The 23,721-nt window shown below is 48.1% G+C and overlaps 2 protein-coding genes across 2 annotated transcripts; both read right to left on the bottom strand.

Annotated features, from left to right (window-relative positions):
• Positions 1–16,319: 16,319 nt before the first annotated feature.
• On the bottom strand, positions 16,320–16,988 carry LOC137825236 (uncharacterized). Its single transcript, XM_068630909.1, has one exon. The coding sequence runs from the start codon at positions 16,986–16,988 to the stop codon at positions 16,320–16,322; it is 669 nt and encodes a 222-aa protein (XP_068487010.1).
• Positions 16,989–19,732: 2,744 nt separating this feature from the next.
• LOC137825235 (uncharacterized) lies at positions 19,733–20,650 on the bottom strand. Its single transcript, XM_068630908.1, has one exon. It carries the CDS (start codon positions 20,648–20,650, stop codon positions 19,733–19,735), a length of 918 nt encoding a protein of 305 aa, XP_068487009.1.
• Positions 20,651–23,721: the final 3,071 nt, after the last annotated feature.

Raw genomic sequence — 23,721 nt, 5'->3', positions numbered from 1 at the left:
AGACCAAAGGACTCGCTATCCTTACGATAGGAGAAATAAGGGAAGAAGCCAAGCGCGCCAACAACCAGCACGCCGGGAGTACAATCGCCCGCCTAAGCACAAGTTTGTTATGGGACTAGCAGACCTGATCGCTATCCCTAACATATCTGCTAGGTTGAAGGCACCTGAGAAGGTGGGCGACAAGGTGCTGGGGTCAAAACCGGACGCCTGGTGCGAGTTCCACCAGTGTTTTGGCCACAACCTGGACTCGTGTCTGTCTTTAGGATACCAGCTCGACGATCTGGTTAAGAGCGAGTTCCTCAATGACTATCTGCTGGATAGAAGGACGGGGGGAGAGTCGAGTTCCCAGCCAGCAGGTGGAGAAGCCCAGCAACACGAGATGCCTATCCATGGGGAGATCCACACCATTGCAGGGGGTTTCTCAGGTGGTGGATGCACCGCATCGCAGAGGAAAAAGTACACGCGATCGGTGATGGCAGTGGACATGTTTGAAGATCACTCGCCGGAAGTGGACATCACGTTCACAAGGCAGGATCTTCGGGACGTTGTGCCTCATGACAACGATCCCATAGTTATTTCGTTGATCACGGCGGGAAGGAAGGTCCACAGAGTTCTGGTGGACGAAGGAAGCTCGGCAGACGTGATGTTCTGGCCGACTTTCACGCAGCTGGAATTGCCCCTTGACCAGCTAAGGCCCTATGGAGGGTGCTTATATGGGTTCGCTGGCGACCAGGTGGAGGTCAGGGGGTACATCGAGCTGAGAACCACGTTTACAGATGAGGCTGGGTCGAGGACGGAGAAAATCAAGTACCTCATCGTAAACGCCCCTTCAGCATATAACATCCTGTTGGGAAGGCCCACTCTTAACAGGATAGGCGCCATTCCGTCGACACGGCACATGAAGGTGAAGTTGCCGTCCATGGAAGGGGTGGTGATCACGATCAAGTCTGATCAGAAAGAAGCGAAAAGGTGCTATGAGAATAGCCTGAAAAACAAAAGATCAGTGAGTTATGTAACTACCACCCCACCTCCCGGTGTGAAGCCCAGACCGCCGGTAACAGAGGAGGCCGCCGCGAGGGATGTAGAGATGGTAGACGCTGAGCTGGGGGGGAGGAATGCTGGCCTGGAGGAGGAAGAGACGCGGAATCGCCCCGAGGAAGCAAGGGAACAGGGAATCGCTAGGGCGGTGATCGCCAGAGAATCCAGGCCCAAACCCGTCGAGCAGTGGCTCGAGAAGGAGATCGGAGGGAAAGTTTTCAAGCTCGGAAGATCTCTGGAGGTCGATCTCCAGGACCAGATCGCCAAGGTGATTGAGCGGCATCTGGACGCGTTTGCTTGGTCCGCTTCGGACATGCCCGGGATCGATCCCGACTTCTTGTGCCATCATCTGGCGATGGACAACATGGTGAGACCGGTGCGACAAAGGAGAAGAAAATTCAACGAGGAGAGGAGGCAGGCGATCAGGGACGAAACCCAGAAACTCCTCGCTGCAGGCCACATCAGGGAAGTCCAGTACCCTGAATGGTTGGCGAATGTCGTACTGGTGAAGAAGAGTAACGGGAAATGGCGCATGTGCGTCGATTTCACCGATCTGAATAAAGCTTGCCCAAAGGATTCGTATCCTTTACCAAGCATTGATGCCCTGGTTGATAGTGCTGCAGGGTGCAAGCTGCTGAGTTTCCTGGATGCCTTCTCGGGCTATAATCAGATCAAGATGCATCCCATGGATGAAGAAAAGACAGCCTTCATGACGGAGAGGTCGTGCTACTGCTATAAGGTGATGCCGTTTGGGCTGAAGAACGCGGGGGCCACGTACCAGAGGTTGATGGATCGAGTGCTTGCACCGATGCTGGGAAGGAACGTGCAAGCTTACGTCGATGACATGGTCGTGACCTCGCAGGAGAAAAGCAAGCACGTTGCAGACTTGGAAGAATTGTTCACGACGATCGCCAAGTTCAAGTTAAAGCTCAACCCGGAGAAATGCATTTTCGGCGTGGAGGCGGGAAAATTTTTGGGTTTTCTCTTGACTGAAAGAGGAATAGAAGCTAACCCAGACAAGTGTGCCGCCATCTTGGCGATGAGAAGCCCGGCTATAGTAAAAGAAGTCCAGCAGCTGACAGGTCGGATGGCAGCCCTATCTCGCTTCGTGTCAGCTAGTGGAGAAAAGGGGCATCCCTATTTTCAGTGTCTGCGGCGCAATAACAAGTTCGCTTGGATGAAAGAGTGTGAGGAAGCTTTCGTCAAGCTGAAGGAGTATCTGGCGAGCCCGCCGGTTCTGTGCAAACCGCTGGCGGGAATCCCTCTCAGGTTGTACTTCGCTGTGACTGAGAGGGCGGTGAGTGCGGTGCTCGCCCAGGATCAAGATCAGGCTCAGCAACCTATTTATTTTGTGAGCAAGGTGTTGCAGGGCCCAGAAACGAGATATCAGGCCCTGGAGAAGGCTGCGCTGGCTGTGGTGTTTTCGGCGAGGAGGTTGCGCCACTACTTCCACAGCTTCACAATACTGGTGATGACTGACCTGCCCATCCAGAACGTCTTGAAGAAACCTGACGTTGCGGGAAGAATGGTGAAGTGGGCAGTGGAGTTGTCAGAATTTGACATTAAATATGAGCCCCGAGGCCCGATCAAGGGGCAAATCTTTGCAGATTTTGTGGTCGAGCTCTCATCAGAGGCGACGCGGGTTGAAGGAGATGATTTCCGTTGGGTACTCTCGGTGGATGGATCGTCGAACCAGCAGGGTAGCGGTGCTGGAGTCATATTGGAAGGACCCAACGGCGTGCTGATCGAACAATCGTTGAGATTTGCCTTCAAAGCCAGCAACAATCAAGCAGAGTATGAGGCGCTGATCGCCGGGATTCTGCTGGCCAAGGAGATGGGAGCTAGGGTGCTGATGGCTAAGAGTGACTCGCTGCTAGTCACAGGGCAAGTAACAGGCGAGTTCGAGGCTAAAGATCCACAAATGGCGGCATACTTGGCGTATGTGCAGGAATTGAAGAGTTCCTTTGCCTCTTTTGAAGTAGTACATGTGCCCCGAGAACAGAATGCCCGAGCTGACTTGCTTGCTAAGCTCGCCAGTTCAGGCAAGGGGGGTAGGCAGAGGACGGTGATTCAAGAAACTCTGAAGACGCCGAGGGCATTTGTAGCAGATCACCTGGTCCTTCAGATAAGCAAGTCGACGGAGAGAGCAGCGAGAAGCCATAAGTCTTTGACGCAAGAAACTCTGAGATCGCCGAGAATTAGAGCATGTCAAGGAGAGAAGGTGGATGTGATGCAGGTTTGCGCCGCCCATGAGCCAGACACTTGGATAACACAGTACAAGCGGTGCTTGGCAGATGGCCTCCTCCCGCTGGATCCAACAGAAGCTAGGAAGGTAAAGAAAAATTCCAGCAAGTACACATTGATTGATGGCGATCTGTACAGATTTGGGTTCACTCACCCACTCCTGGAATGTATACATGGCGAGAAGTGCACGAGAATTATGGCAGAGCTCCACGAAGGAATATATGGAAGCCACGTCGGGGGTCGAGCTCTGGCCGCGAGGATTCTCCGTGCAGGCTACTATTGGCCATCCATGAGAGAAGATTGCAAGAAGTATGCCCAGTGCTGCAAACAATGCCAGCAGCACGCCGATTGGCACAAGGCACCTCCCGAGGAGTTGAAGTCGATCTATAGCCCTTGGCCGTTTCATACTTGGGGAATCGACATCCTGGGACCTTTCCCGCTGGCGATCAGGCAGATGAAGTACTTGGTGGTGGCGATTGAGTATTTCACCAAGTGGATCGAAGCAGAACCAGTGGCCCAGATCACCGCACACAAGATCGAAGGTTTTGTATGGAAGAACATCGTGTGCCGGTTTGGAGTGCCTAAGCGCCTGGTGTCGGATAATGGGACTCAGTTTGCAAGCCACCTGTTGAAGAAGCTTTGTGAAGGGGTTGGAATTCAACAAGTGTTTGCATCCGTCGAGCACCCTCAGACGAATGGCCAGGTGGAATCAGCTAATCGGGTGTTGTTGAGAGGTTTGAAGAGAAGGCTTGAGAAAGCCAAGGGAAGTTGGGCTGAGGAGGTGCCCCGTATAGTCTGGGCGTACCACACCACCGAGCAGTCAGGAACCCATGAGACCCCGTTTAGCTTGGTCTATGGGTGTGATGCCATGATTCCGGTGGAGATCCAGGAGAGCTCGCCGAGATTCCAGAACTTCGTAGAGGAAGACTCGAATGAAGAGAGAAGGCTGAACCTGGATCTGCTGGATGAAGTCAGGGAAGAAGCGAGGTTGAAAGCTGAAGCTGTGAAGAGAAGGGTCGAACGAAGATACAACTCTAAGGTGATGCCAAGGCAGTTCAGAGAAGGCGACTTGGTGATGAGGAAGGCCCACCAGTACGAGATGGAGAATAAATTGTCACCCAAGTGGACTGGACCGTTCAGAATAACCGAGGCGCTCGGGAACGGGGCCTACCGCTTAGAGACGCTGGAAGGAGGGGCGATCCCTCGTACCTGGAACGCCACACACCTGAAGTTGTACTATAGTTAAGAGCTTTGTAAGTAAAGACAAACACAAATGTTATATTACAATGTCTCTGTTAAAACAGTTTCAAGGGGGCACTCTTTTTTCCCTAAGGAGGGTTTTTAATGAGGCCACCCAATAAAAGAAGAGTTTTCGAAGAATAAGGTATTTTCAAATTGCATGTGTGCTATTTTCGAAAGTTTTGAAGAAAGACCTTGTCATTTGTACATGATTTAAGGCAAGAAAAGATATATCGCGTGCTTTCTAAAAAGTTTTAAGTCCTCATCGTTTTTCGGCGATTGGAGGCACCAGTTAAGTTTTAAGTCCTCATCGTTTTTCGGCGATTGGAGGCACCAGTTAAGTTTTCAAAGTCCTCATCGTCCTTCGGCGATCGGAGGCACCAGTTAAAAGACCTCCTCGCCGTCGAGCGAGTGCAGGCGAGAAAGAGAAAAAGTCCTCCGCGTTTCTGGGAGCGAGAAGATGTAACTCCTGGGGCAATGTCGAGGCAAGTTAAAAGACCTCCTCGCCGTCGAACGAGTGCAGGCGAGAAAGAGAAAAAGTCCTCCGTGTTTCTGGGAGCGAGAAGATGTAACTCCTGGGGCAATGTCGAGGCAAGTTAAAAGACCTCCTCGCCGTTGAGCGAGCGCAGGCGAGAAAGAGAAAAAGTCCTCCGTGTTTCTGGGAGCGAGAAGATGTAACTCCTGGGGCAATGTCGAGGCAAGTTAAAGACCTCCTCGCCGTCGAGCGAGTGCAGGCGAGAGAAAGAAAAGGTCCTCAGTGCATCCAGGGGGGAGGAGATGTACACCCTGGGCAAGTTGAGGCACCAGATAAAGTCCTTATCGCCGTTGTGCGAGCTAAGGCCAGTTAAAGACCTCCTCGCCGCCGAGCGAGTGCAGGCGAGAGAAAGAAAAGGTCCTTAGTGCATCCAGGGGGGAGGAGATGTACACCCTGGGCAAGTTGAGGCACCAGATAAAGTCCTTCTCGCCGTTGAGCGAGTTCAGGCGAGTTAAAAGACCTTCTCGCTTACGTGCGAGCATAGGCAAGATAAAATCCTTCTCGTCTCGAACGAGTTCAGGTATGGCGAAGAGGGTGGAAGAAGCTTGAAAGGTGGCTAAGGTAGGTTCGAAGAGAACGCCTAGTCAGCCGGTCTTTTGCTCTGAAGTTCAGGAGGGCAAAGGAAGATTCCAAAGGGCGCTTCTATCCCAGATAAAGAAACGATTGCCAAAACATGAGGCTAGAAAAAGCTGATGTTACCAAGGGGTCTTGGCGATCGGGAAAAGTTCAAACACGGCGAGAAGGTTGAAAGACTTGTTTGATAAAGCAGGTCGAGTGGGACGTTGTTTGAGCCAATGATTGAGTTACAGTTCGTTGTTCGAAGGGTATTCTTGCGATAAGGTTAGTTGCCTTAAGAATACAAGTTGTTTAAAGTGATTATTGCTTAAGTTTGAATTGGCTCGAGGCGGTTACGTCAAAAGTCGCGTTTGCAAAATCACTAAGCCAAATCCGACAAAGTTAAACATGCAAAGAAGGCTAAAGCGCTTAAAAGGAGTCAGGGGAGAGAATATCCAAGCTTTGTCATTGAGATAAGTATTTGATAAAAGCACACATACAAGAGTTTTTACAGAATAATACGAGGGAAATTATAAAGTAGCAGATGAGGTGGAATGGATTAGTCTTCAGCAGGAACGACCTTTCCATCTACTACTTCGTTGTTCAACGACACCATGCTGAGGTCGAGATCGGGGAATAGGCATGCGAATTGTTCCCGAGCGGCTTCGAATCCAGCAGCCAGAATCTAAGCAGAGTTTAGCTTAAGTTCTTCAAATTGCCCTTGAAGTTCTTCAACCTGTTTCTTGAGCTCTTTGTTCTGCTGCTCCTGCTCTTCAACCTGTTTTCGGAGTTGTTCGTTGGTCTCTTGAGCATGGAGAAGGTCGTCAGTAACCTTCTTGGATTCTGTTTGAGCTTGGGCCAACTCAGCAGCCATCTTTCCTTTCTCCTTGTTTGCCTCGGCGAGATCAGCCATGGCGTCGTCCCTCGCTTTTTCTACTTGCCCAAGTAGCTTCTCGCGGTCGATCGACCTCTGCTCCAGTTTTTGCACCCTGGCGGCGTCAGCTTGAATGTGAGCCTCCAGGTCGCTCGCCTTGGTGCGCAGAGGCACGATTTTGCTTTCTAGCTCAACTTTCTCTTGGGCAAGATCATGGACTTTGCGGCGAAGGTCAGCAGCTTCCTTGCGCGCCAGCCTGAGCTCGGTATTCAGGGCATCCTCCACTCGGGAGTGATCAAGTTCTGCGAGCGTCAGGCTGAATGACATTTTCTCCACCTCGACCTTCATAGTGCTATTTTCAGTCTTGAGGTTGTAGAGATCGTCTTGAAGCCTCCTGGTGGAGCTCTCCACAGCCCTCGTTATGATCGATGGGATATCCTCTGCTATGGTTTTGAGTTTGGCAGTCAGAGGTTCCCACATCCTTGTAACTTCGAGGGAAAGGTTCGCTGCTTGGAGAGGCGCCAGGGGGGCTTGTTGAGGGTTCTCGCCGCCACCTTCCTTAGCAATATCTTCAGTGGTTGCTTCATGGTGTGGCGACGCAATCGGGGATTCGGTAATCAGGATTGGAGAGGTGTGAGCAACCTCATCCCCGATTGGAGCGTTTTCTGCAGCTGAAGTGTTTGAAGGGGGGCCCCCTCCAGCTGAGATGTGTGGCGTAGAGGCACTTGGGGGGTCCTCCAGAAAATTTGGCTCTTGAGCCTCAGCTGCTGGTGGCGCAGTGGCCAGTGGAGTCGCCTGGACTGGTGATGAAGGGGCTTGTGGTGTTGTCGATGAGGGAGGAGGAGCAGGCGTTGATGGTGGTGTTGAGGCTGGAAGAGGGGGTGGGGCAGGTGGTGAAGATGGTGCCACCCTTTTCCTCTTAGTAACAAGGCCATCCTCTGTGACCTCGTCGTCCTCTTCTTCCTCCTCTTGGACGATCTGAGGGGCTTTCCGCTTAGGCCTCTTAAGGACCAGTTTCTTGCGCTGGGTGGGTTCCTTGGGCGGTGATCGCCCATGAACGATGGCCTTCTCGACCGCCGAGTTGGGCACCGTTTGGGAACCGGTCGCCAACCCGTGGTTTCGGGCGAGCGCCTTTAAGTCGGCGAGCATGTTTTTACCCAACATGTTGTCTGCATGAAACGAAAATGCATGAGTTAGCTCAGAGAAGAAAACGATAAGTGTATGAGGTAATAAAACAGCAAAACAGGTAGTATATGCAGAAAAGGTAAAACCAAAGTCTTGTGCGTATCACACAAGACGCCCAGAAACAATATTAGAAGTAGTATCAAAGCAACAGTTTGGATGTCCTAACCTATTTGGAATTCTAGCTGGTCCTCAAAGAATTCGAAGGAGATCAAGGTGGGGGTCAGGAATGTTATGTTGGCATCCGACACCCTCTTCCAGAATAGACAGAGGTCTCTGTCCAAAGCTCCCATGCTATCAGGACTTCTGGGCCTCCTGAAGCAGCTCTTGGACTCCTTTTTCCCCTTGTCCACCCAGTACAAGGGGAAGCCATCAAGAAGGGAGGTGTCTTTATCGTTTGCACGTACCTGGATGAACTTCCCCTTCCAGTCTTTGTACGATTGCTGGAAGATGGTAAAAATGGATCTCCCAGCAATTGCATTCAGGCTGACCCACAGGCGGTCTCCTGGGTGCTTGGCCTCAAAAAGGAACAAAAACACGTCCACCGACGCGGGCAACCCCAGGTGGTCGCATGTTATTTGAAAGGCTCGGACAAACGCCCAGCTGTTGGGGTGAAGCTGGGCGGCAGCAATATTGAGCTCGGTCAAAAGTTCCCTCTCGAATCGGGTGAGGGGAAACCTGAGCTTGACCTTCTTGAAGAAAGTTGTGTAAACAAAGCAGAAGGGCCCGTCGGCGCTTACTTTGTCATCAGCACACACTGGTAGAGCGGCGGGGCAAGGCAGCACCATCATCCTCTCGTCGTGCTCCTTGTGAAACGATTGATAGGCCTCGTCCCCCTTTGTCAACCGCAAAACTGCTCCCGCAGTGTTCACCGACGAGGTCTCCTTCAGAAGGGATGGGTTAGTCCAGGGGTATAGAGTTTTGAAGTCTGGCAGAGGGACGGGGGCTCCTCCAGCATTAGGTGGAGTCGCCTGAGCCAGAGCAGATTGGGAAGATGCAGGCCTCTCAGCCTGCGAAGAGGAAGCGCCACGAACTTGCGTTGAGTCGTGTGTTTGTGAAGGAGGGTTTCGTGCTGATGGAGGGGGGTTCGGGGTAATCTTGGTGCGAGTCATGATGGCAGCTGCAAAGGAAGAAGAAAGGAAAAATGATCAGGAGGGTTACGAAGGCTGACTCGGTCATGGAAGGAAGGTGAAACAACGAACGAATGTGAGTTCGTTGCGACGATCGACAAAGCCCTAAGTTACGTAGAAGGAGAAATGGAAAAACAACCCACAGCGTATGCACCAGGCAGTTACAGGATGATGCAAATCGGTGAAAATGCAAGGAGACCCAGCAGATGAAGGAAAGTAATTACCTTTCGATGATCGGGAAGACGATGGAGGAAGATGGTGATCTGGAGCGTTGAAGAGCGTTGAGAGTTTTCGCAGAGGGAAGTTAGAGCGTTTTGCAAGCACGAAGAAAGTGATGGAACAGTGGAACGAAATGGGTTTAAGGGTTTTCGAAATGGGTTTAGGAAGCGCAAACGGCAAATGAAGAGAGCCGTTGATGAAGCCACGTGTCGAGCGATGAGTGAGGGGTTTGGTGGAGCGTCAGTGCAGCAGAAAGTACAATCGCTTGGAATTCTGCGTCAGTGCCACGTAGATCGGTGTTAACGAAGGCTCTTTCAGTCTTTTCGCTAGACAAGTCTTCGCTTAAGACTGTGGGGCTTGTGTACCGCCCTGATGGTCGGGTGTGATGACGTGGCATCCTGCTACAGTGTAGGCGTGTTGACAAGGCGCCAGGTTGGCAGAAGGGAAGGAAGTCGGGGGGCACGCATAGTCGCCAGTCGTTAAGCTGGCGTGTTCCGACTTCCAGCTCACCAGAATGGGCGATCGCCAGGTTGAAGATGAAGTCGCCAGATGTAGACCCAGGCGACCAAGCAGTCGGAGATCGCCAGGACAAGCACATCGCCGAAGATGAAGGAGAAGCAGATTATGAAGGCGGCCGGCGAGACCACAGGGAAGGTGTATGAAGGCCCTAACTCGCCAGTTTCAGTAGAGATCGCACTCCCAAGTTAGCTATGCACTGGGCAGTACCATGCATAAGTAACTTAGCCAAAATGAGAGCAGAAGCAGCACCAAGTCAGGGAGCCTCCAGATGATGGCACGTGTACAGTTGGATGCGAGCCACGTGTCCAAGTCTGTAACTGCCAAGAGAGAGAAAACCACCAGGTATATAAGAGTTCTTAACAGACTTTCTGAGGTACGCACGTTCAGTTCATACACTTTACGCTTGCGAGTGACAGAGCTATTTGTGAGAGAGGATTTGCACGGTTCTTGTTCTTAGTATTTGGTGATACCGTCACTGACTTGAGCGTCAGAGTGCGATCGGCCGCAGCGGCGCCGTATCGTTTCTTTGCAGGTTCTTGAAGCAGATCCCGGAGAGGAACGAAGGTGAGAGGCGGTGCGCACGTCGATCCGTTGACGAGGCATTCTCCAGCGCTCCGGTCAACAGGCAGGATCAATAATATTTACAAAAACAGTGAGCAAAGGTCAAATGAACCAAGACTAAAAAATTAAAGTAAATATGTACATTGAATTTAATTTATTACTATTAAAAAGATGTTCTTGCCGGTCGACTCGCTTCGCCGGTTGACTCTAACGGCAACCTTTGGCCCTTCTATGTCTGCATGAGAATCATACTTCCTTGATCAAAGAATCTCTCACCTGCAAAGACAAAGGAGCGCCTTGACGGCTGTTTGTACTCCGACACTCAAGTCAGTATCAGGGCGAAGAAACACCAAGTGTATAAAGTAGTTTCAGTCTTAGAGACTGTGTACCTTGTTAGGGTTCTTGGTACCCTTTATATATGTTGAAACTAGGGTTTACCTTTGTGTTGTTACTCTTGTCTAAGGTTCCTTGGGGAACGTCCTTGCGCTGCTATTTACATAATCTTAGCGTATCTGGCACATGGAACTTCCCTTAACTGGAGTGCAACGAATAACAGAGTGGCCGCCTGGGTACCAACTTGTGCACCTAGTCTCAGGCGCCATCTGCTTTGTGGGTGCCCTAAGTATTCACGTGCCATGCATGCAGCTTTCCCTAGAAGCCCTAACCTTAATGAGCCTTGGTGCCTCCTAGGATTATTCACTTGTGTCGCGCCTGTATGTGCTATACACACCATGTGCGTGGATCCTTCGTGACTTAGGCTTCCCACATATCTGATGTCTTAACTATTAATTTAGTATAATTCTAGGGTTCACCTTACGTGGCCCACTATAACGTTCAGACCACCGATGTCCAATCTCTCCTTTTATTGGCGATGTCTGATGTCGATCTCCGTCATCGGGGTCTACGGTACCAATGTCCGAAGACTGAACAAACTCCTGATAGGTGTCTGGTGCCCCCTTTACGTGGCCCACTTCCAATACCAGACACCTGTGTGCGATGTCTGAGGTCAATCTCTGGAATCGATGATCGAGGACTGGTCGGGACACAAGCCCCCCAGTCTTGAGCTGTAACTTATTTCAGCAAAGAGACTAAGTGATCGCCCTGGGTGACCTAGATGGCACTGGGTAACGGGACGTGAACAATACACCGAAGTGACGTCTCACCAACTTTTTAAACCAGCGTACATGTGGCAAGATCAACGGTTGGGACTCGTTGGCGCTTGAACTTCTTCGTGCACTGTTTAAACCTTTAAACCCTTACGCTCTCTACACTCTTTCATTACTCTCACTTGAGCGAATCATTTCTCAAGCATTTCTTCGAAACGCTCTCTCTTCTTCTTCCCAAAACTCAGAACTTCAAAACTCTATTTGATCAAAGGTATGAACTTTATTCATTGCTCGCCCTTGTTTTAAGACTTCGCTGCCCATATCATGCTTACAACTATCCTGGGACTGTTTATGTTTTCTGCATTTTAGGTTTTTTGCACTTTCATTTCCCCTGTTTTACGCTTCGCGACTCTTATTTTCTGGGTTTTCTGGGTCGCGTCTTCGTCTTCTTCTGAACCCTCGATTCCTCCTTTCTCTTTTCTCTTTTTAGCTTTTCACGAGATGGCCAGAACGAAAACCACATCAAACCCTCCACCCCCTGTTAAGTACAAAGCCCTTTACCATTGGGCCCCTATAGCCCTCCTAGCTGAGACCTCTCAGTTGAACACCCACGAAGACATAGATAAATAAAAACAAAGTGAATCCCATGACAAATTCCACGTCTTCGATAAAGAGCTCGACGTGTTCCTAAAGGTCCTTCCTTGCAAGAAGGGGGTCCCCGTGTGTGCGAATGATCGGGCGGTTCCTAACGAGCTCTTCTTCTTCATGTACACCACAGTTTTTAAGTGGCTCAAACTCCGCCTTCTTTTCATGGGGTTTGAGCGCGCCCTACTCACCAAGGTCAACGTGGCCTCGACCCAACTGCATCCCAACAGTTGGGCGTTTGTGCGAGCCTTCGCCATCCTCTGCAACTACCTGGGCCATCCTCCCTTCGTAGATGTCTTCCTTTACTTCTTCGAGGCCAAGAAATCGGGTAAGAAGCTATGGCTGAGCTTCAACGGGTTGGCGGGGAGGCCCCTTTTGACCCTTTTCCAGCAGTCCTACAAGGGCTTCAAGAAGAAGTTCTTGAAGATCTGTTGTGGCATCCACGGCCTCACCCTCCTGGATGGGTTTCCCCTCAATTGGGTGGAGAAGCCTAGTCTAAAAATGCTAAGTAATCTAGAGGAACTAACTCCGCCAGATCATGAGATGTGTCAACTACTCTCAAGCTTGGGAGTGGTGTTTGACACCGCCAAGCTGATCAAGCTTGAGTTTTCTGCCAAAGCTCTCAAGAGCTATATTGGTATTGTTCTTCTTTCTACTTTATCTTTGCCTACACCTTTACTTGCTTTATTGTTGTCAACTGCATGTCTTGACCCTTCGTTGTTACTCGTTGTTTTTGTGCAAACATGGCCATCAATGAGGACAAAAAGAAGAAGTTGGTAGATCTGTTGGCTAAACGTATGGTCGTTGCCGCTGGTTTGGGTCCTTCGGCCCCTACGAACACCCTTCCTTCTGCCACCTCTGTCAATGATAGGCTAAAGAGGGTGGTGGTCGCCGCTGGCACCGACAACGACGACACCAACTCTGGCCTTGTCTTCAAGAGGCAGAGGGTGGCCGTTGCCGAGGAGCCAGCGCATTCTACCTCTGATGGCCATGCACAATCTTTCAGGGACAATCCTCCCAATGCCTCTTCCCCTCGCGACCTTATCGTGCTCGACGGTGGGTGGGAGAGTGTTGCTGAGGATCGTCAAGGCCCTTCTCCCTCCGAACTCCCTATCGTTCTCCAACAGGCCCTCAAGCGTTTTCAAGACAATGAGATGTTGGAGAGCTTGGGTGGCAACTTTCTCCAAGACTGCGTGGCTCAAGGCCTTGGAGACTTCCTCGTCGCATCCAGCCTTGCGCTGAGTAAGGCTCAAGAAGCACAAGACTTGCAGGCCAGGATGACGAAGCTAGAGGAAGAGTTAGCTCTCAAGACCAAAGCCTTCTCCACCCGTGAAACCACCATGTACCTGGAGCTAGCAAGCCTTCATCGATCCGAGAAGGACATTAAGAGGCTCCTCTTTGATAAGTCCCAAGAGGCCGTCCAACTGGAAGCGAAGATCTTGTCTCTTCGCAATAAGGTGGTCGACCTGGAGGAAAAGGTCAAGGGCATGCAGTCCAAGATGGTGAGGCTGGAGGAGAGGGCCACCCAGCGTGAGGTCCAGCTGGGGCAGGGAGAAGGGGAACTAGCTGAGAAGGTTGAACTCTTCAAGAAGGCAAGGAAGAGCTCACCAACGACGCTACCGATGCTTACGACGAGGGATTTCAAGATGCCATCGCTCAGTTTGCCTGCGTGCATCCTGAGGTGGATCTTTCTCCCTTCGCGGAGTCGAAGTGTGTCGTTGATGGGCAGCTCATGCTCAGAGAATGACTTCTTGTTGTAATTTATGTTCTCGATAAACAATTCGCCCCTTGTATATATATATATATATATATATATATGAGCATCTGGTTTTCCTTTATCTGCTCGTCTTAGCTGCTTTGCTTGCATTTCTCTCCAACTAACAACGCCTTTGACGTAGATCTACCCTTTAGGTAGCGTGCCTGACTTCGTCTGCCTTAACCTTTCTCGACCTTCATTGTCTCCAAGGCACTATGGACATATGTGCAAACCTTTAACTGGCTTGATCTCCGTTGTATGGGGGACAAGGAAAGCCTCTCCCAGTCTCTTTGATTTCTCTTTGCAAGACAAGGGGGAAGGTCTCCCTGCTGATCTCGTTTCTGCCTTCATTGGGTCGATGGTCACGCCTTGTCTATTGGACCGCACCGTTTTGACCTTGCTTTGTGAGGGCAAGAATAAATTTAACTAATGAGTCATTCTGTTCAACCTTGGCGTTCCCACACAAGATGGAGGGTCCGTTGAGGAACCATGTTGCTCCACTCTTGGTGTTTCTAACTCAAGTGAACGGTTCTTGACTGACCTCGTCCTCACGCATAAGGCAAGGGAGGTTTTTAACAACTAACTGCTACATGAAGTCAAGGGAGAGGTCTGAATAACTGACCACAACCTTGTTGTAAAAGTAAAGGGACATGTCTTTAGCGGCTGAACCATACAATTCTCGACTTTGGTGCACCTACGCAAGAGGGAAGCTCACTAAGGAACCATTTTATTCCCGACCTTGGTGTATAACTTCAAGGGAGAGGTTCGTTTAACTGTCGAACCATACTATTCTCAGCCTTGGTGAACTCACGCAAGAGGGAGGTTCACCGAGGAACCATACTACTTTCGCTTTTGGCTTAACACTTCAAGGGAGAGGTTCATTTAACTGTCGAACCATACTTTTCTCAGCCTTGGTGAACTCACCCAAGAGGGAGGTTCACTGAGGAACCATACTACTTCCGCTCTTGGCTTAACACTTCAAGGGAGAGGTTCATTTAATTGTCGAACCATACTATTCTCAGTCTTGGTGAACTCACGCAAAAGGGAGGTTCACCGAGGAACCATACTACTTCCGCTTTTGGCTTAACACTTCAAGGGAGAGGTTAATTTAACTGCACTGCACACATATTTCTCAACTAAATAACTGAAATTTTATTTGGGTAACCTCATTAAAAAACCCTTATGAGAGAAAAAGAGTGTCCCCTTAAAACGTGTACAATGCAAAACATCTTTTAACTAAAATAAAACTTAAGATTGGTCGTGTTCCAAGTACGAGGGATTGTGCCACTTTCTAACGTTTCGAGCATGTATGCTCCATTCCCAAGGGCCTCTGTCACTTTGAAAGGACCAGTCCACTTGAGAGATAGCTAGTTTTCTAGCTGGTACGGGTGGGCCTTTCGCATCACCAGGTCGGCGACCTGGAACTGCCGAGGTCTCAGCTTGGAGCTGTATTTGTACTCCACCCTCCTTTTCAAGGCTTCAGCCTTAATCCTTGCTTCCTCCCTTACTTCATCTAGTAGGTCCAGGTTCACCTTTCTCTCTTCATTGGACTCCTCGACCACAAAGTTCTGGAAACGCGGCGAGTTCTCCTGGATTTCTAATGGAATCATTGCGTCCAAATCGTACACCAAGCTAAGGGTGTTTCCTTGGTTGTGGATTGGAGAGTAGTGTGGTAAGCCCACACAATTCTAGGAACTTCTTCTGCCCAGGTCCTCTTGGCTTTGTCTAGCCTTCTCTTCAGACCTCTGAGCAGAACTCGGTTGGCAGACTCGACCTGCCCGTTTGTCTGGGGGTGTTCAACTGACGCGAACACCTGTTTCACTCCCAGCTTCGTACATAACTTGCCCAATTGTTGGCTTGCAAACTGGGTACCATTGTCATACACCAATCTCTTTGGGATCCCAAAGCGGCACACTGTGGCAAGCACGAGGTACTTCATCTGCCGCACTGCTAAAGGGAAAGGCCCCAGAATGTCGATCCCCAAAGTATGGAATGGCCATGGGCTATATATCGATCTCAACTCCTCTAGAGGCGCCTTGTGCCAGTCAGCATGCAGTTGGCACTGCTTGCACCGTTGTGCATACCTCGTGCAATCATCCCTCATGGTTGGCCAGTAATATCTTGCACGAATGACCTTCAATGAGAAAGATCGGCCACCGATGTGGCTTCCGCATATCCCTTCATGCAGTTCTGCCATGATGCGCGTGCATTGCTCACCACTTACACACACCAGGATAGGATGGGTGAATCCATGCCTGAATAACTTCCCATCGATCAAGGTGTACTTGTTCAAATTTTTCTTGATTTTTCTAGCTTCTGTGGGCTCTAACATGAGTACTTCACAGGCCAAATAGCGTTGGTAGAGTATCATCCAAGTTTCTCTTGCTTCAACTTGGTAAACCTGTGGCGACATCTCCCCAGCAACCGAGTATACGCTTATTTTGGGCATTTTCATCGTCTCCTGCGTTAATGACCGATGACTCATCCTCACCCCTTCTGATGTGCTGACCTGCTGAACTTCTGTCGTATTGTCTGCGGTAGTTCGAGGTGTCTTCAAGGTCTCCTGAATCACTATCCTCTACCTGCCCCCCTTGCCCGAACTGGTGAGCTTTGCAAGCAAGTCTGCTTGGGCATTCTGCTTTCTGGGCACGTGTACTAACTTGAACACCTCGAACGTCTCCTTCAGAACTTGGACGTACTCTAAGTATGCGGCCATTTAAGGGTCTTTAGCTTGGTACTCCCCCGTGACCTGACCTGTGACTAACAAGGAGTCACTCTTTGCCAGCAAACCCTTTGCTCCCATCTCTTTGGCCAGCATCATTCCAGCGATCAGGGCCTCATACTCCGTTTGGTTGTTATTGGCCTTGAAAGCGAACTGTAGGGCCTGCTCAATTAGCAATCCATCTGGTCCTTCTAAGATGACACCAGCCCCACTACCTTGTTGGTTTGAGGAACCATCTACGGAGAGCACCCATCTGAAACCCGCTCCTTCTAGGTGCGTGGCTGCCGAGGAGAACTTTACTACGATGTTAGCGTAAACCTGGCCTTTAATGAGACCTCTAGGCTCATACTGCATATCAAACTCAAATAGCTCTACCGCCCATCGCACCATTCTGCCTGCCACATCTGGCATTTGTAAGACCTTACGAATTGGAAGGTTTGTCATTACTATTATAGTGAAGCTCTGGAAGTAGTGGTGAAGTCTTCGCGCTGAGAAGACTACCGCCATAGTTGCTTTCTCTAGGGCCTGGTATCTCACCTCTGGCTCTTGTAACACCTTGCTAACGAAGTAGATCGGCTTCTGCACCTGATCTTGTTCTTGCAGCATAACCGAACTAATCACCTTCTCTGTAACTGCGAAGTATAGGCGAAGTGGAGTACCCATCTCTGGCTTGCACAACACTAGTGGACTGGCCAGGTACTCCTTTAGCTTCACAAACGCCTCTTCGCACTCTCGGGTCCATACGAATCTGTTGTTTCTCTTCAGACACTAGGAATAAGGATGCCCATTGTCTCCTCCTGTCGATACGAATCTAGACAGAGCGACCATACACCCTGTCAACTGCTACACCTTTTTCACTGAGATTAGAATCCTCATTGCTATTATCGCAGTGCACTTCTCAGGATTTGCCTCTATCTCAGGCTCGGTGAGTAGGAATCCTAAGAATTTGCCTGCCTCGACCCCGAATACACACTTCTCAACACACACTTCTCTGGGTTCGGCTTCAGCTTATACTTTGCTATCGTGGTGAACAACTTTTTCAGGTCTGTTACGTGTTGCTCCTTCTGGGAGGTGACCACCATGTCATCTACATATGCTTGGACATTTCGCCCTAACATGGGCGCTAACACTCTGTCCATCAACCTCTGTAGGTGGCACCTGCGTTCTTCAGTCCAAAGGGCCTCACCTTATAACAATAACAAGACAACTCTGTCATAAACGCTGTCTTGCACCTGTCCCTTGGGTGCATCATGATCTGGTTGTAACCAGAGAAGGCATCCAGGAAGCTCAGTAGTCTGCATCCAGACGCACTGTCCACCAAGGCGTCAATACTAGGCAATGGGTAGGAGTCCTTCGGATAGGTCTTGTTAAGGTCTGTGTAGTCAACGCACATCCTCCACATCCCATTGGCCTTCTTCACCAGTACCACATTGGCCAGCCATTCAGGATACTGAATCTCCCTAATGTGGCCAGCCTTCAACAGTTTCTCTGTCTCTCCGCGAACGACTTGACGCCTCTCCTCGTTGAACTTTCGTCTTCTCTGGCGCACAGGTCGAACCTATGGATCCATGGTGAGGCGATGACACAAGAAGTCAGGATCTATGCCAGGCATGTCAGAGGCAGACCACACGAATGCATCAAGGTGTCGTGCTATGGCTTCGGCAATCTGATCATGCTTCTCTTGGCCTAAGGATTTGCCAAGCTTGAATATATTCCCATGATCTCTCTCCAGCACGTCTCCGGTGATTCGGGTCGTCTCTCCCGGGAGACCTCTGCACGGATGGCCCCTTCTTCCCTTAGAGGATGGGTAGTAAAAGCAAACACCCCTCTCTTAGTCTTGAGGCTATTTTCATAACACTTTTTAGCCTCTTTCTGGTCACACTTGATGGTGATCACTATACCCTCAAGGGAAGGCAGCTTCATCTTCATATGCCTCGTAGAGGCAATCGCTCCAATCCTATTTAAAGCAGGTCTACCTAACAGTATATTGTAGGCTGACGGGGCGTTAACGACAAGATACCTGATGTTTGCAGTGCATGAAGTTGTGTCATCCGTGAAGGTCGTCTTCAACTCTATATGCCCACACACCTCCACCTGGTCTCCAATACAAGCACCCGATATAGGGCCTCAACTGCAACTTGTTGAAGGTCGACCAGAACATCACGTCGGTCGAACTCCCTTGGTCTACGAGGACGCGATGCACCCTCCTCCCTGCTGTGACTAATGAAATCACTACGGGGTCATTATCATTGGGTATGGCATCCTGGCGGTCGGCCTTGGTGAAGATGAGGTCGACATTGGGAGTCTGATCTACCTCTTATACATCTACCGTCATCACCTCTTGCGCGTACTTCCTCCGCTGGGAGGCAGTGCATCCCCTCCTGAGAATCCTCCAGAGATGGTATTGATCTCCCCATGAATGGGCACCTAGTGATGAGAATCAAATAAAGGAGGCTTTTATTAATGGAGGAAGAGGACATCCACCCTCACATTTGAAGTTCTTCCTTCTAGTCTTCTCAAAATTAAAAGAAGACATAAAATAAAGATGAGGCCCAAGCCCAAAGCCCAAGCCCAAGCCCAAGCCCAAGAAGGCCAAAGCCCAAAGAGCCCAAGTCCATCCCATGAGGGGCAAGGCCAAGCTTTGAAATACTCTTGTATAGTTTTAGGAGGTGTGGTTATTAAATAAAGGTGTGTGAAAATGTAAAATAAAGTCACATTGTCCATGTGACTTAGGAGAGTGGTGTAGGTGTAGTTTTTCGGAGGTGTCATAGTAGAAAAAGGTCACACCTCCCATGTGACTTGTTTTTGGTGGGAATTTCAAATGAGTTTATTTGAAATTTCCCACCTATTTTTCTGCACCTTAGGCTATAAATAGAGGTGCTTCCTTTGTAAAATTCAGATTGGAATTAATCTAAGAAAACTCTACTCAAATTTTGAGTGAACTTTGGAGAGCTTTTGGAGCCTTCTTCTCTAGTCTTATCTTGATGGATCATTGGAGTCCTCAAGTGGCGGCATCACTCTCATCTAGGAGCATTCCACACTTCTAGTGGCGAGATCATCCAACATTCTTCCATCTTCATGAGCACTCTCTTCTCCTTCCTTTCTTCTCTTTCAATTGTTCATGTTGTCTTGTGTTCTTGAGTTTTTTTTTTGTTCGGTTTTTCTGTTTTTCCAGCACCTATGTTCTGTTCTTGCCTTTTAATTTCAATTCTGTTCAGTTCCTTTTAGTTTCTCTTCTTTGTTGATTCAATTCGACAATATGTGGAGCATCCAAATGAGTTTGGGATTTGGTACTAGTTTTTGGTGAGTTCTTGTCTTAGAACAATGATCCAACTCTAAGAAAAGTGCCTCTATAATGTCCAGCTCAAGGTGATTCCTAAGAATGTCAAGAATCATTCTCTATATGGCTAGTGCCCCTGATCTGCCCCTGCGGTCACCAACGCTTGATCATTCTGCTGCTCTTGAAGGTAATCCTTTAAGAAACCGCTCTTCACTAGCTCATCTAGTTGGTATGCTACGGTCAAGCAATTGCGTATATAGTGGCCATGAGCTTGGTGGAACTCGCACCAAGCGTTCTTGTTGGGCCCCCTCTTCTTGTCGGTCTTTGCGGGTACCTTCAACCTTGCCGCTAAGTTTGGAATAGCAATTAGCTCCTTAAGTTCTATTCGAAAATTATGTTTCAGGGGTGGGTCCCTTCGCGTGCGCGTCCCCGCCTGGGACTGTTTGTAGGGTTTTCCCACGCCCTTCTTCCCTGTGGTCGCTTCGTGCACCCTCATAGGCTGAGGTCGGATGGGACCGATGAGACCGCATTTCTCTGTGACTCGTTCATCTACAGCGATGTGCGTCAAAGCCCGACACTTGATCTCATTGAACGTCTTCGGGTAGAACCTTAGCAGCGATTCACTGAAAGGTCCTGGCAGCATTCCTTTGACGAAGGCATGTACCGTCATGACCTCATCTGTGGGTTTCAGCCTTACCACCTGGACCCCAAACCTGTTCAAGTACTCTTTCAAGGACTCCCCCTGGTATTGTTTAATGTCAAAGACATCATAAGAGAATTGAGTGGGGGCCTTGTTCACGAGGTACTGTTCCCTGAACAGCGTCGCGAATTGGTCGAAGGTAGTGATGTATCCATCAGGAAGGATGACGAACCACTCCAGCGTCGCACCTGGCAACGTGCTCATAAGCAGCTTGCAGTACACAGCGCTAGACCCTCCTGTGAGCATCATCTGAGTGTGGAACGTTGTGAGATGGGCCTCTAGGTCCTCGACACCCGTGAAGGTGACCTTAGAGCCTAGAGATGTGGTTGGCAACGCTATATCCATGATCGTTTGAGAGAACGGCATGGGACGTGCCTTAGGCGGTACAGGTGGGGCACATTCATCCACCTTGCATTCCCCTACTTGTTGCAAATCTCTGCACAGTTCGTCATTGGCTCTGCGCAACTCTTCGTTGTCCGCACGTGATGCGGCAATTTCAACCCTGGATGCTGCCACCTCCGCCTAGAGGGCACGCATAGTCTCCAAGATTTGTTAAGTGGTAACGTTATCCCCTCTAGGGGCACAACATTTGTGGTTGCAGATCCTTGCCTCGTACTTCTCATCTTGTTGGTAAAAACTCTCAACACGATTGTGAGTGGGACCTTGTTTTATCGGGCCTTACGGTGGGCGCCAAATGTTCCTGTCGGTTGACTCGCTTCGTCGGTTGACTCTAACGGAAGCCTTTGGCTCTTCTATCTCCGCTTGAGAGTCGTACTTCCTTTATCAAAGAATCTCTCACCTGCAAAGACAAAGGGGCGCCTTGACGGTCGTTTGCACTCCGACGCTCAAGTCAGTATCATGGAAAAGAAACACCAAGTGTATAAAGTAGTTTCAGTCTTAGAAACTGTGTACCTTGCTAGGGTTCTTGGTACCTTTTATATAGGTTGAAACTAGGGTTTACCTTTATGTTGTTACTCTTGTCTAGGGTTCTTTGGGGAACGTCCTTGCGCCGCTATTTACATCATCTTAGCGTATCTGGCACATGGTCGCCTGGGTATCAACTTGTGCACCTAGTCTCTGGCGCCATCTGCTTTGTGGGTGCCCTAAGTATTCACGTGCCATGCATGCAGCTTTCCTTGGAAGCCCTAACCCTAATGAGCCTTGGTGCCTCCTAGGATTATTCACTTGTGTCGCGCCTGTATGACCTATACACACCACGTGCATGGATCCTTCGTGACTTAGGTTTCCCACATATCTGATGTCTTAACTGTTAACTTAGTATAATTCTAGGGTCCACCTTATGTGGCCCACTATAACGTTCAGACCACCAATGTTCGATCTTTCCTGTTGTTGCTGAGGTTTGATGTCGATCGCCATCATCGGGGTCTACGGTACCGATGTCCGAAGATTGACCAAACTTCTGATAGCTGCGTCTGGGGCCCCCCTTACGTGGTCGAGTACATAATGCCACTTAAGCAAATACATTAAAAAGTTGTGTATAATATTTACAAGGAAACTCTCAATGAGATATTATGAAATTAAAGCACTCTTTATACTAGAAAATGACTCCATAAAAAGGGAATGATTTACAAATATGGTCTCTCTAAGTTGTCTAGCAAAAGATCTTAAACTAAACACTAGAGAAACTTGTGAAAAAGCAAACAATTTACATAGTTCCCTAATAAAGGTCAAATTGTTGTAAAATTCATGGCAAACTAGACATGCATAATGTGTAGATTACATAGTAAAATAACCTAAAAAGCATGAAAATCCCCACAAAGCAAAGGTTGATTCAAAAGAATAAGAGAAGAAGAAGAATATGAAGAATCTTGCAGAAAAAGTGGAAAAACAACAAACAAACAAAATGATAAAAAATTACCAATCCTCTTGTGCATGGAAAAGGGTTTACTGGATTGTCTCGAGAAAACAAGTATTGAAAACTTCCAAAATGGTAAGCACTGAAGGTATGCGCTGAGCAGATTGAGGCCAGATGGATCAAGATTTACAACGTTTAGAAAGTAGAGAAAATTCCAATGGGTTGAGAGAAAATAGTCCTTCAGAATGAAGAAATCTCATATTTGCTTACAAAGGGCTTGGAGCTAACCTAAATCAAATAAGAGAAGCTTGGGATTCACTTAGGTCTAAAAAGACTTCATGATTAACAAAGGATTTCACTGGACATGGTTTTATTTGAATCCTTGCAGAATCAAGAATCTTTGAATTTGCTAAATCCTAAAAAGGAACTTGAAGCCAAAATGTTTCTTCAAAATGAAGAAATCCAATACAATAAGCGGATAGGCCTACACTAAGCGAAAGCTAAATCTACTCGAGCTCCTTACTAAACTCTATAAATAAAGTGTTAAATTAATGGGGAGCTAAGTTCAAGAGGGGGTGAATTGTACTTAGGTAGATTTTCACAAAAGCAAGTTTAATCAATCCTGACATCATTTTTCAAATCAACATATTGAAATTTTCAAAAAGAATGTTGTTTCAGAAAAAAGAACCAATTATTATTAAAAACCACTGATTAAAAATCTGGGCACACAAATCACAAAATAAAAATCTGTAAAACAATTTCTCTTGGTAAGGATTTGAAACTGTTTTTAAGAATTAAATTCCAGATTTAATTTCAACAAATTAGATTTCAAAACAACTTATTGTTTTTCCAATTTAAGTAATAGAGAAAAAATCAACAGATTAAACCTAAAACCAACTGATTGATTTTCTGGTTGTAGAATTTGACTATTAACAAATTAAATTTCAAAACAACAGATTGTTTTTCTGGTTTTGGCAAAGAACAAAAAAATATTTTACCTTTCAAGAATCAATTAAGAATTCAATACAATCAAGCACAATTTTCAAGAAGTTTTTGATTCAAGAAATGCAAGTGTATATAGCCAAAATCAATACACAAAGATTCACATACAATTGCTTAGAACATTAATTTAGTTCCATCCAGCATGTCAAACACCTCTATAAAAAAAAAAAAAAGAATCGATTAATTTTAAAATCAACCAATTCATTTTTACACTAGTAAGAACAATTTTGCGAAAAATAACTTCAAGTAATAAGGAAAGCTTAAAGCACACCGAGATTTATACTGATTCACTCAAAGATGGAATTCACTAGATCAACAATTTCTTTTTATAAAATAATATAAAAAAAACCGTTATTGAACCCTACAAGAACCAAACCACACACTACAACACCTTGTTATAGTTGTGATACCCGCCAAGAAACACTATCTTAGCACTTACAAACAAAGATTTAAAAGCACAAAATAGTAAAGAAACGAAGTCACCTTTGATATGAACCAAGAAGCTCAAAAAGGTTCTCCAAATTCATAGCACACTTTGAAAACCTTTGACCCCAAGTGAATGATGAAAGTTAAGCACCAAGAACACTCAGATTATCAA

This window comes from Phaseolus vulgaris, chromosome 8, assembly GCF_000499845.2.
Source record: "Phaseolus vulgaris cultivar G19833 chromosome 8, P. vulgaris v2.0, whole genome shotgun sequence".
Classification (NCBI taxonomy): Eukaryota; Viridiplantae; Streptophyta; class Magnoliopsida; order Fabales; family Fabaceae; genus Phaseolus; species Phaseolus vulgaris.
The sequence above is the reverse complement of the archived record's forward strand: the minus strand, read 5'-3'. Positions and strand labels throughout refer to the sequence as shown.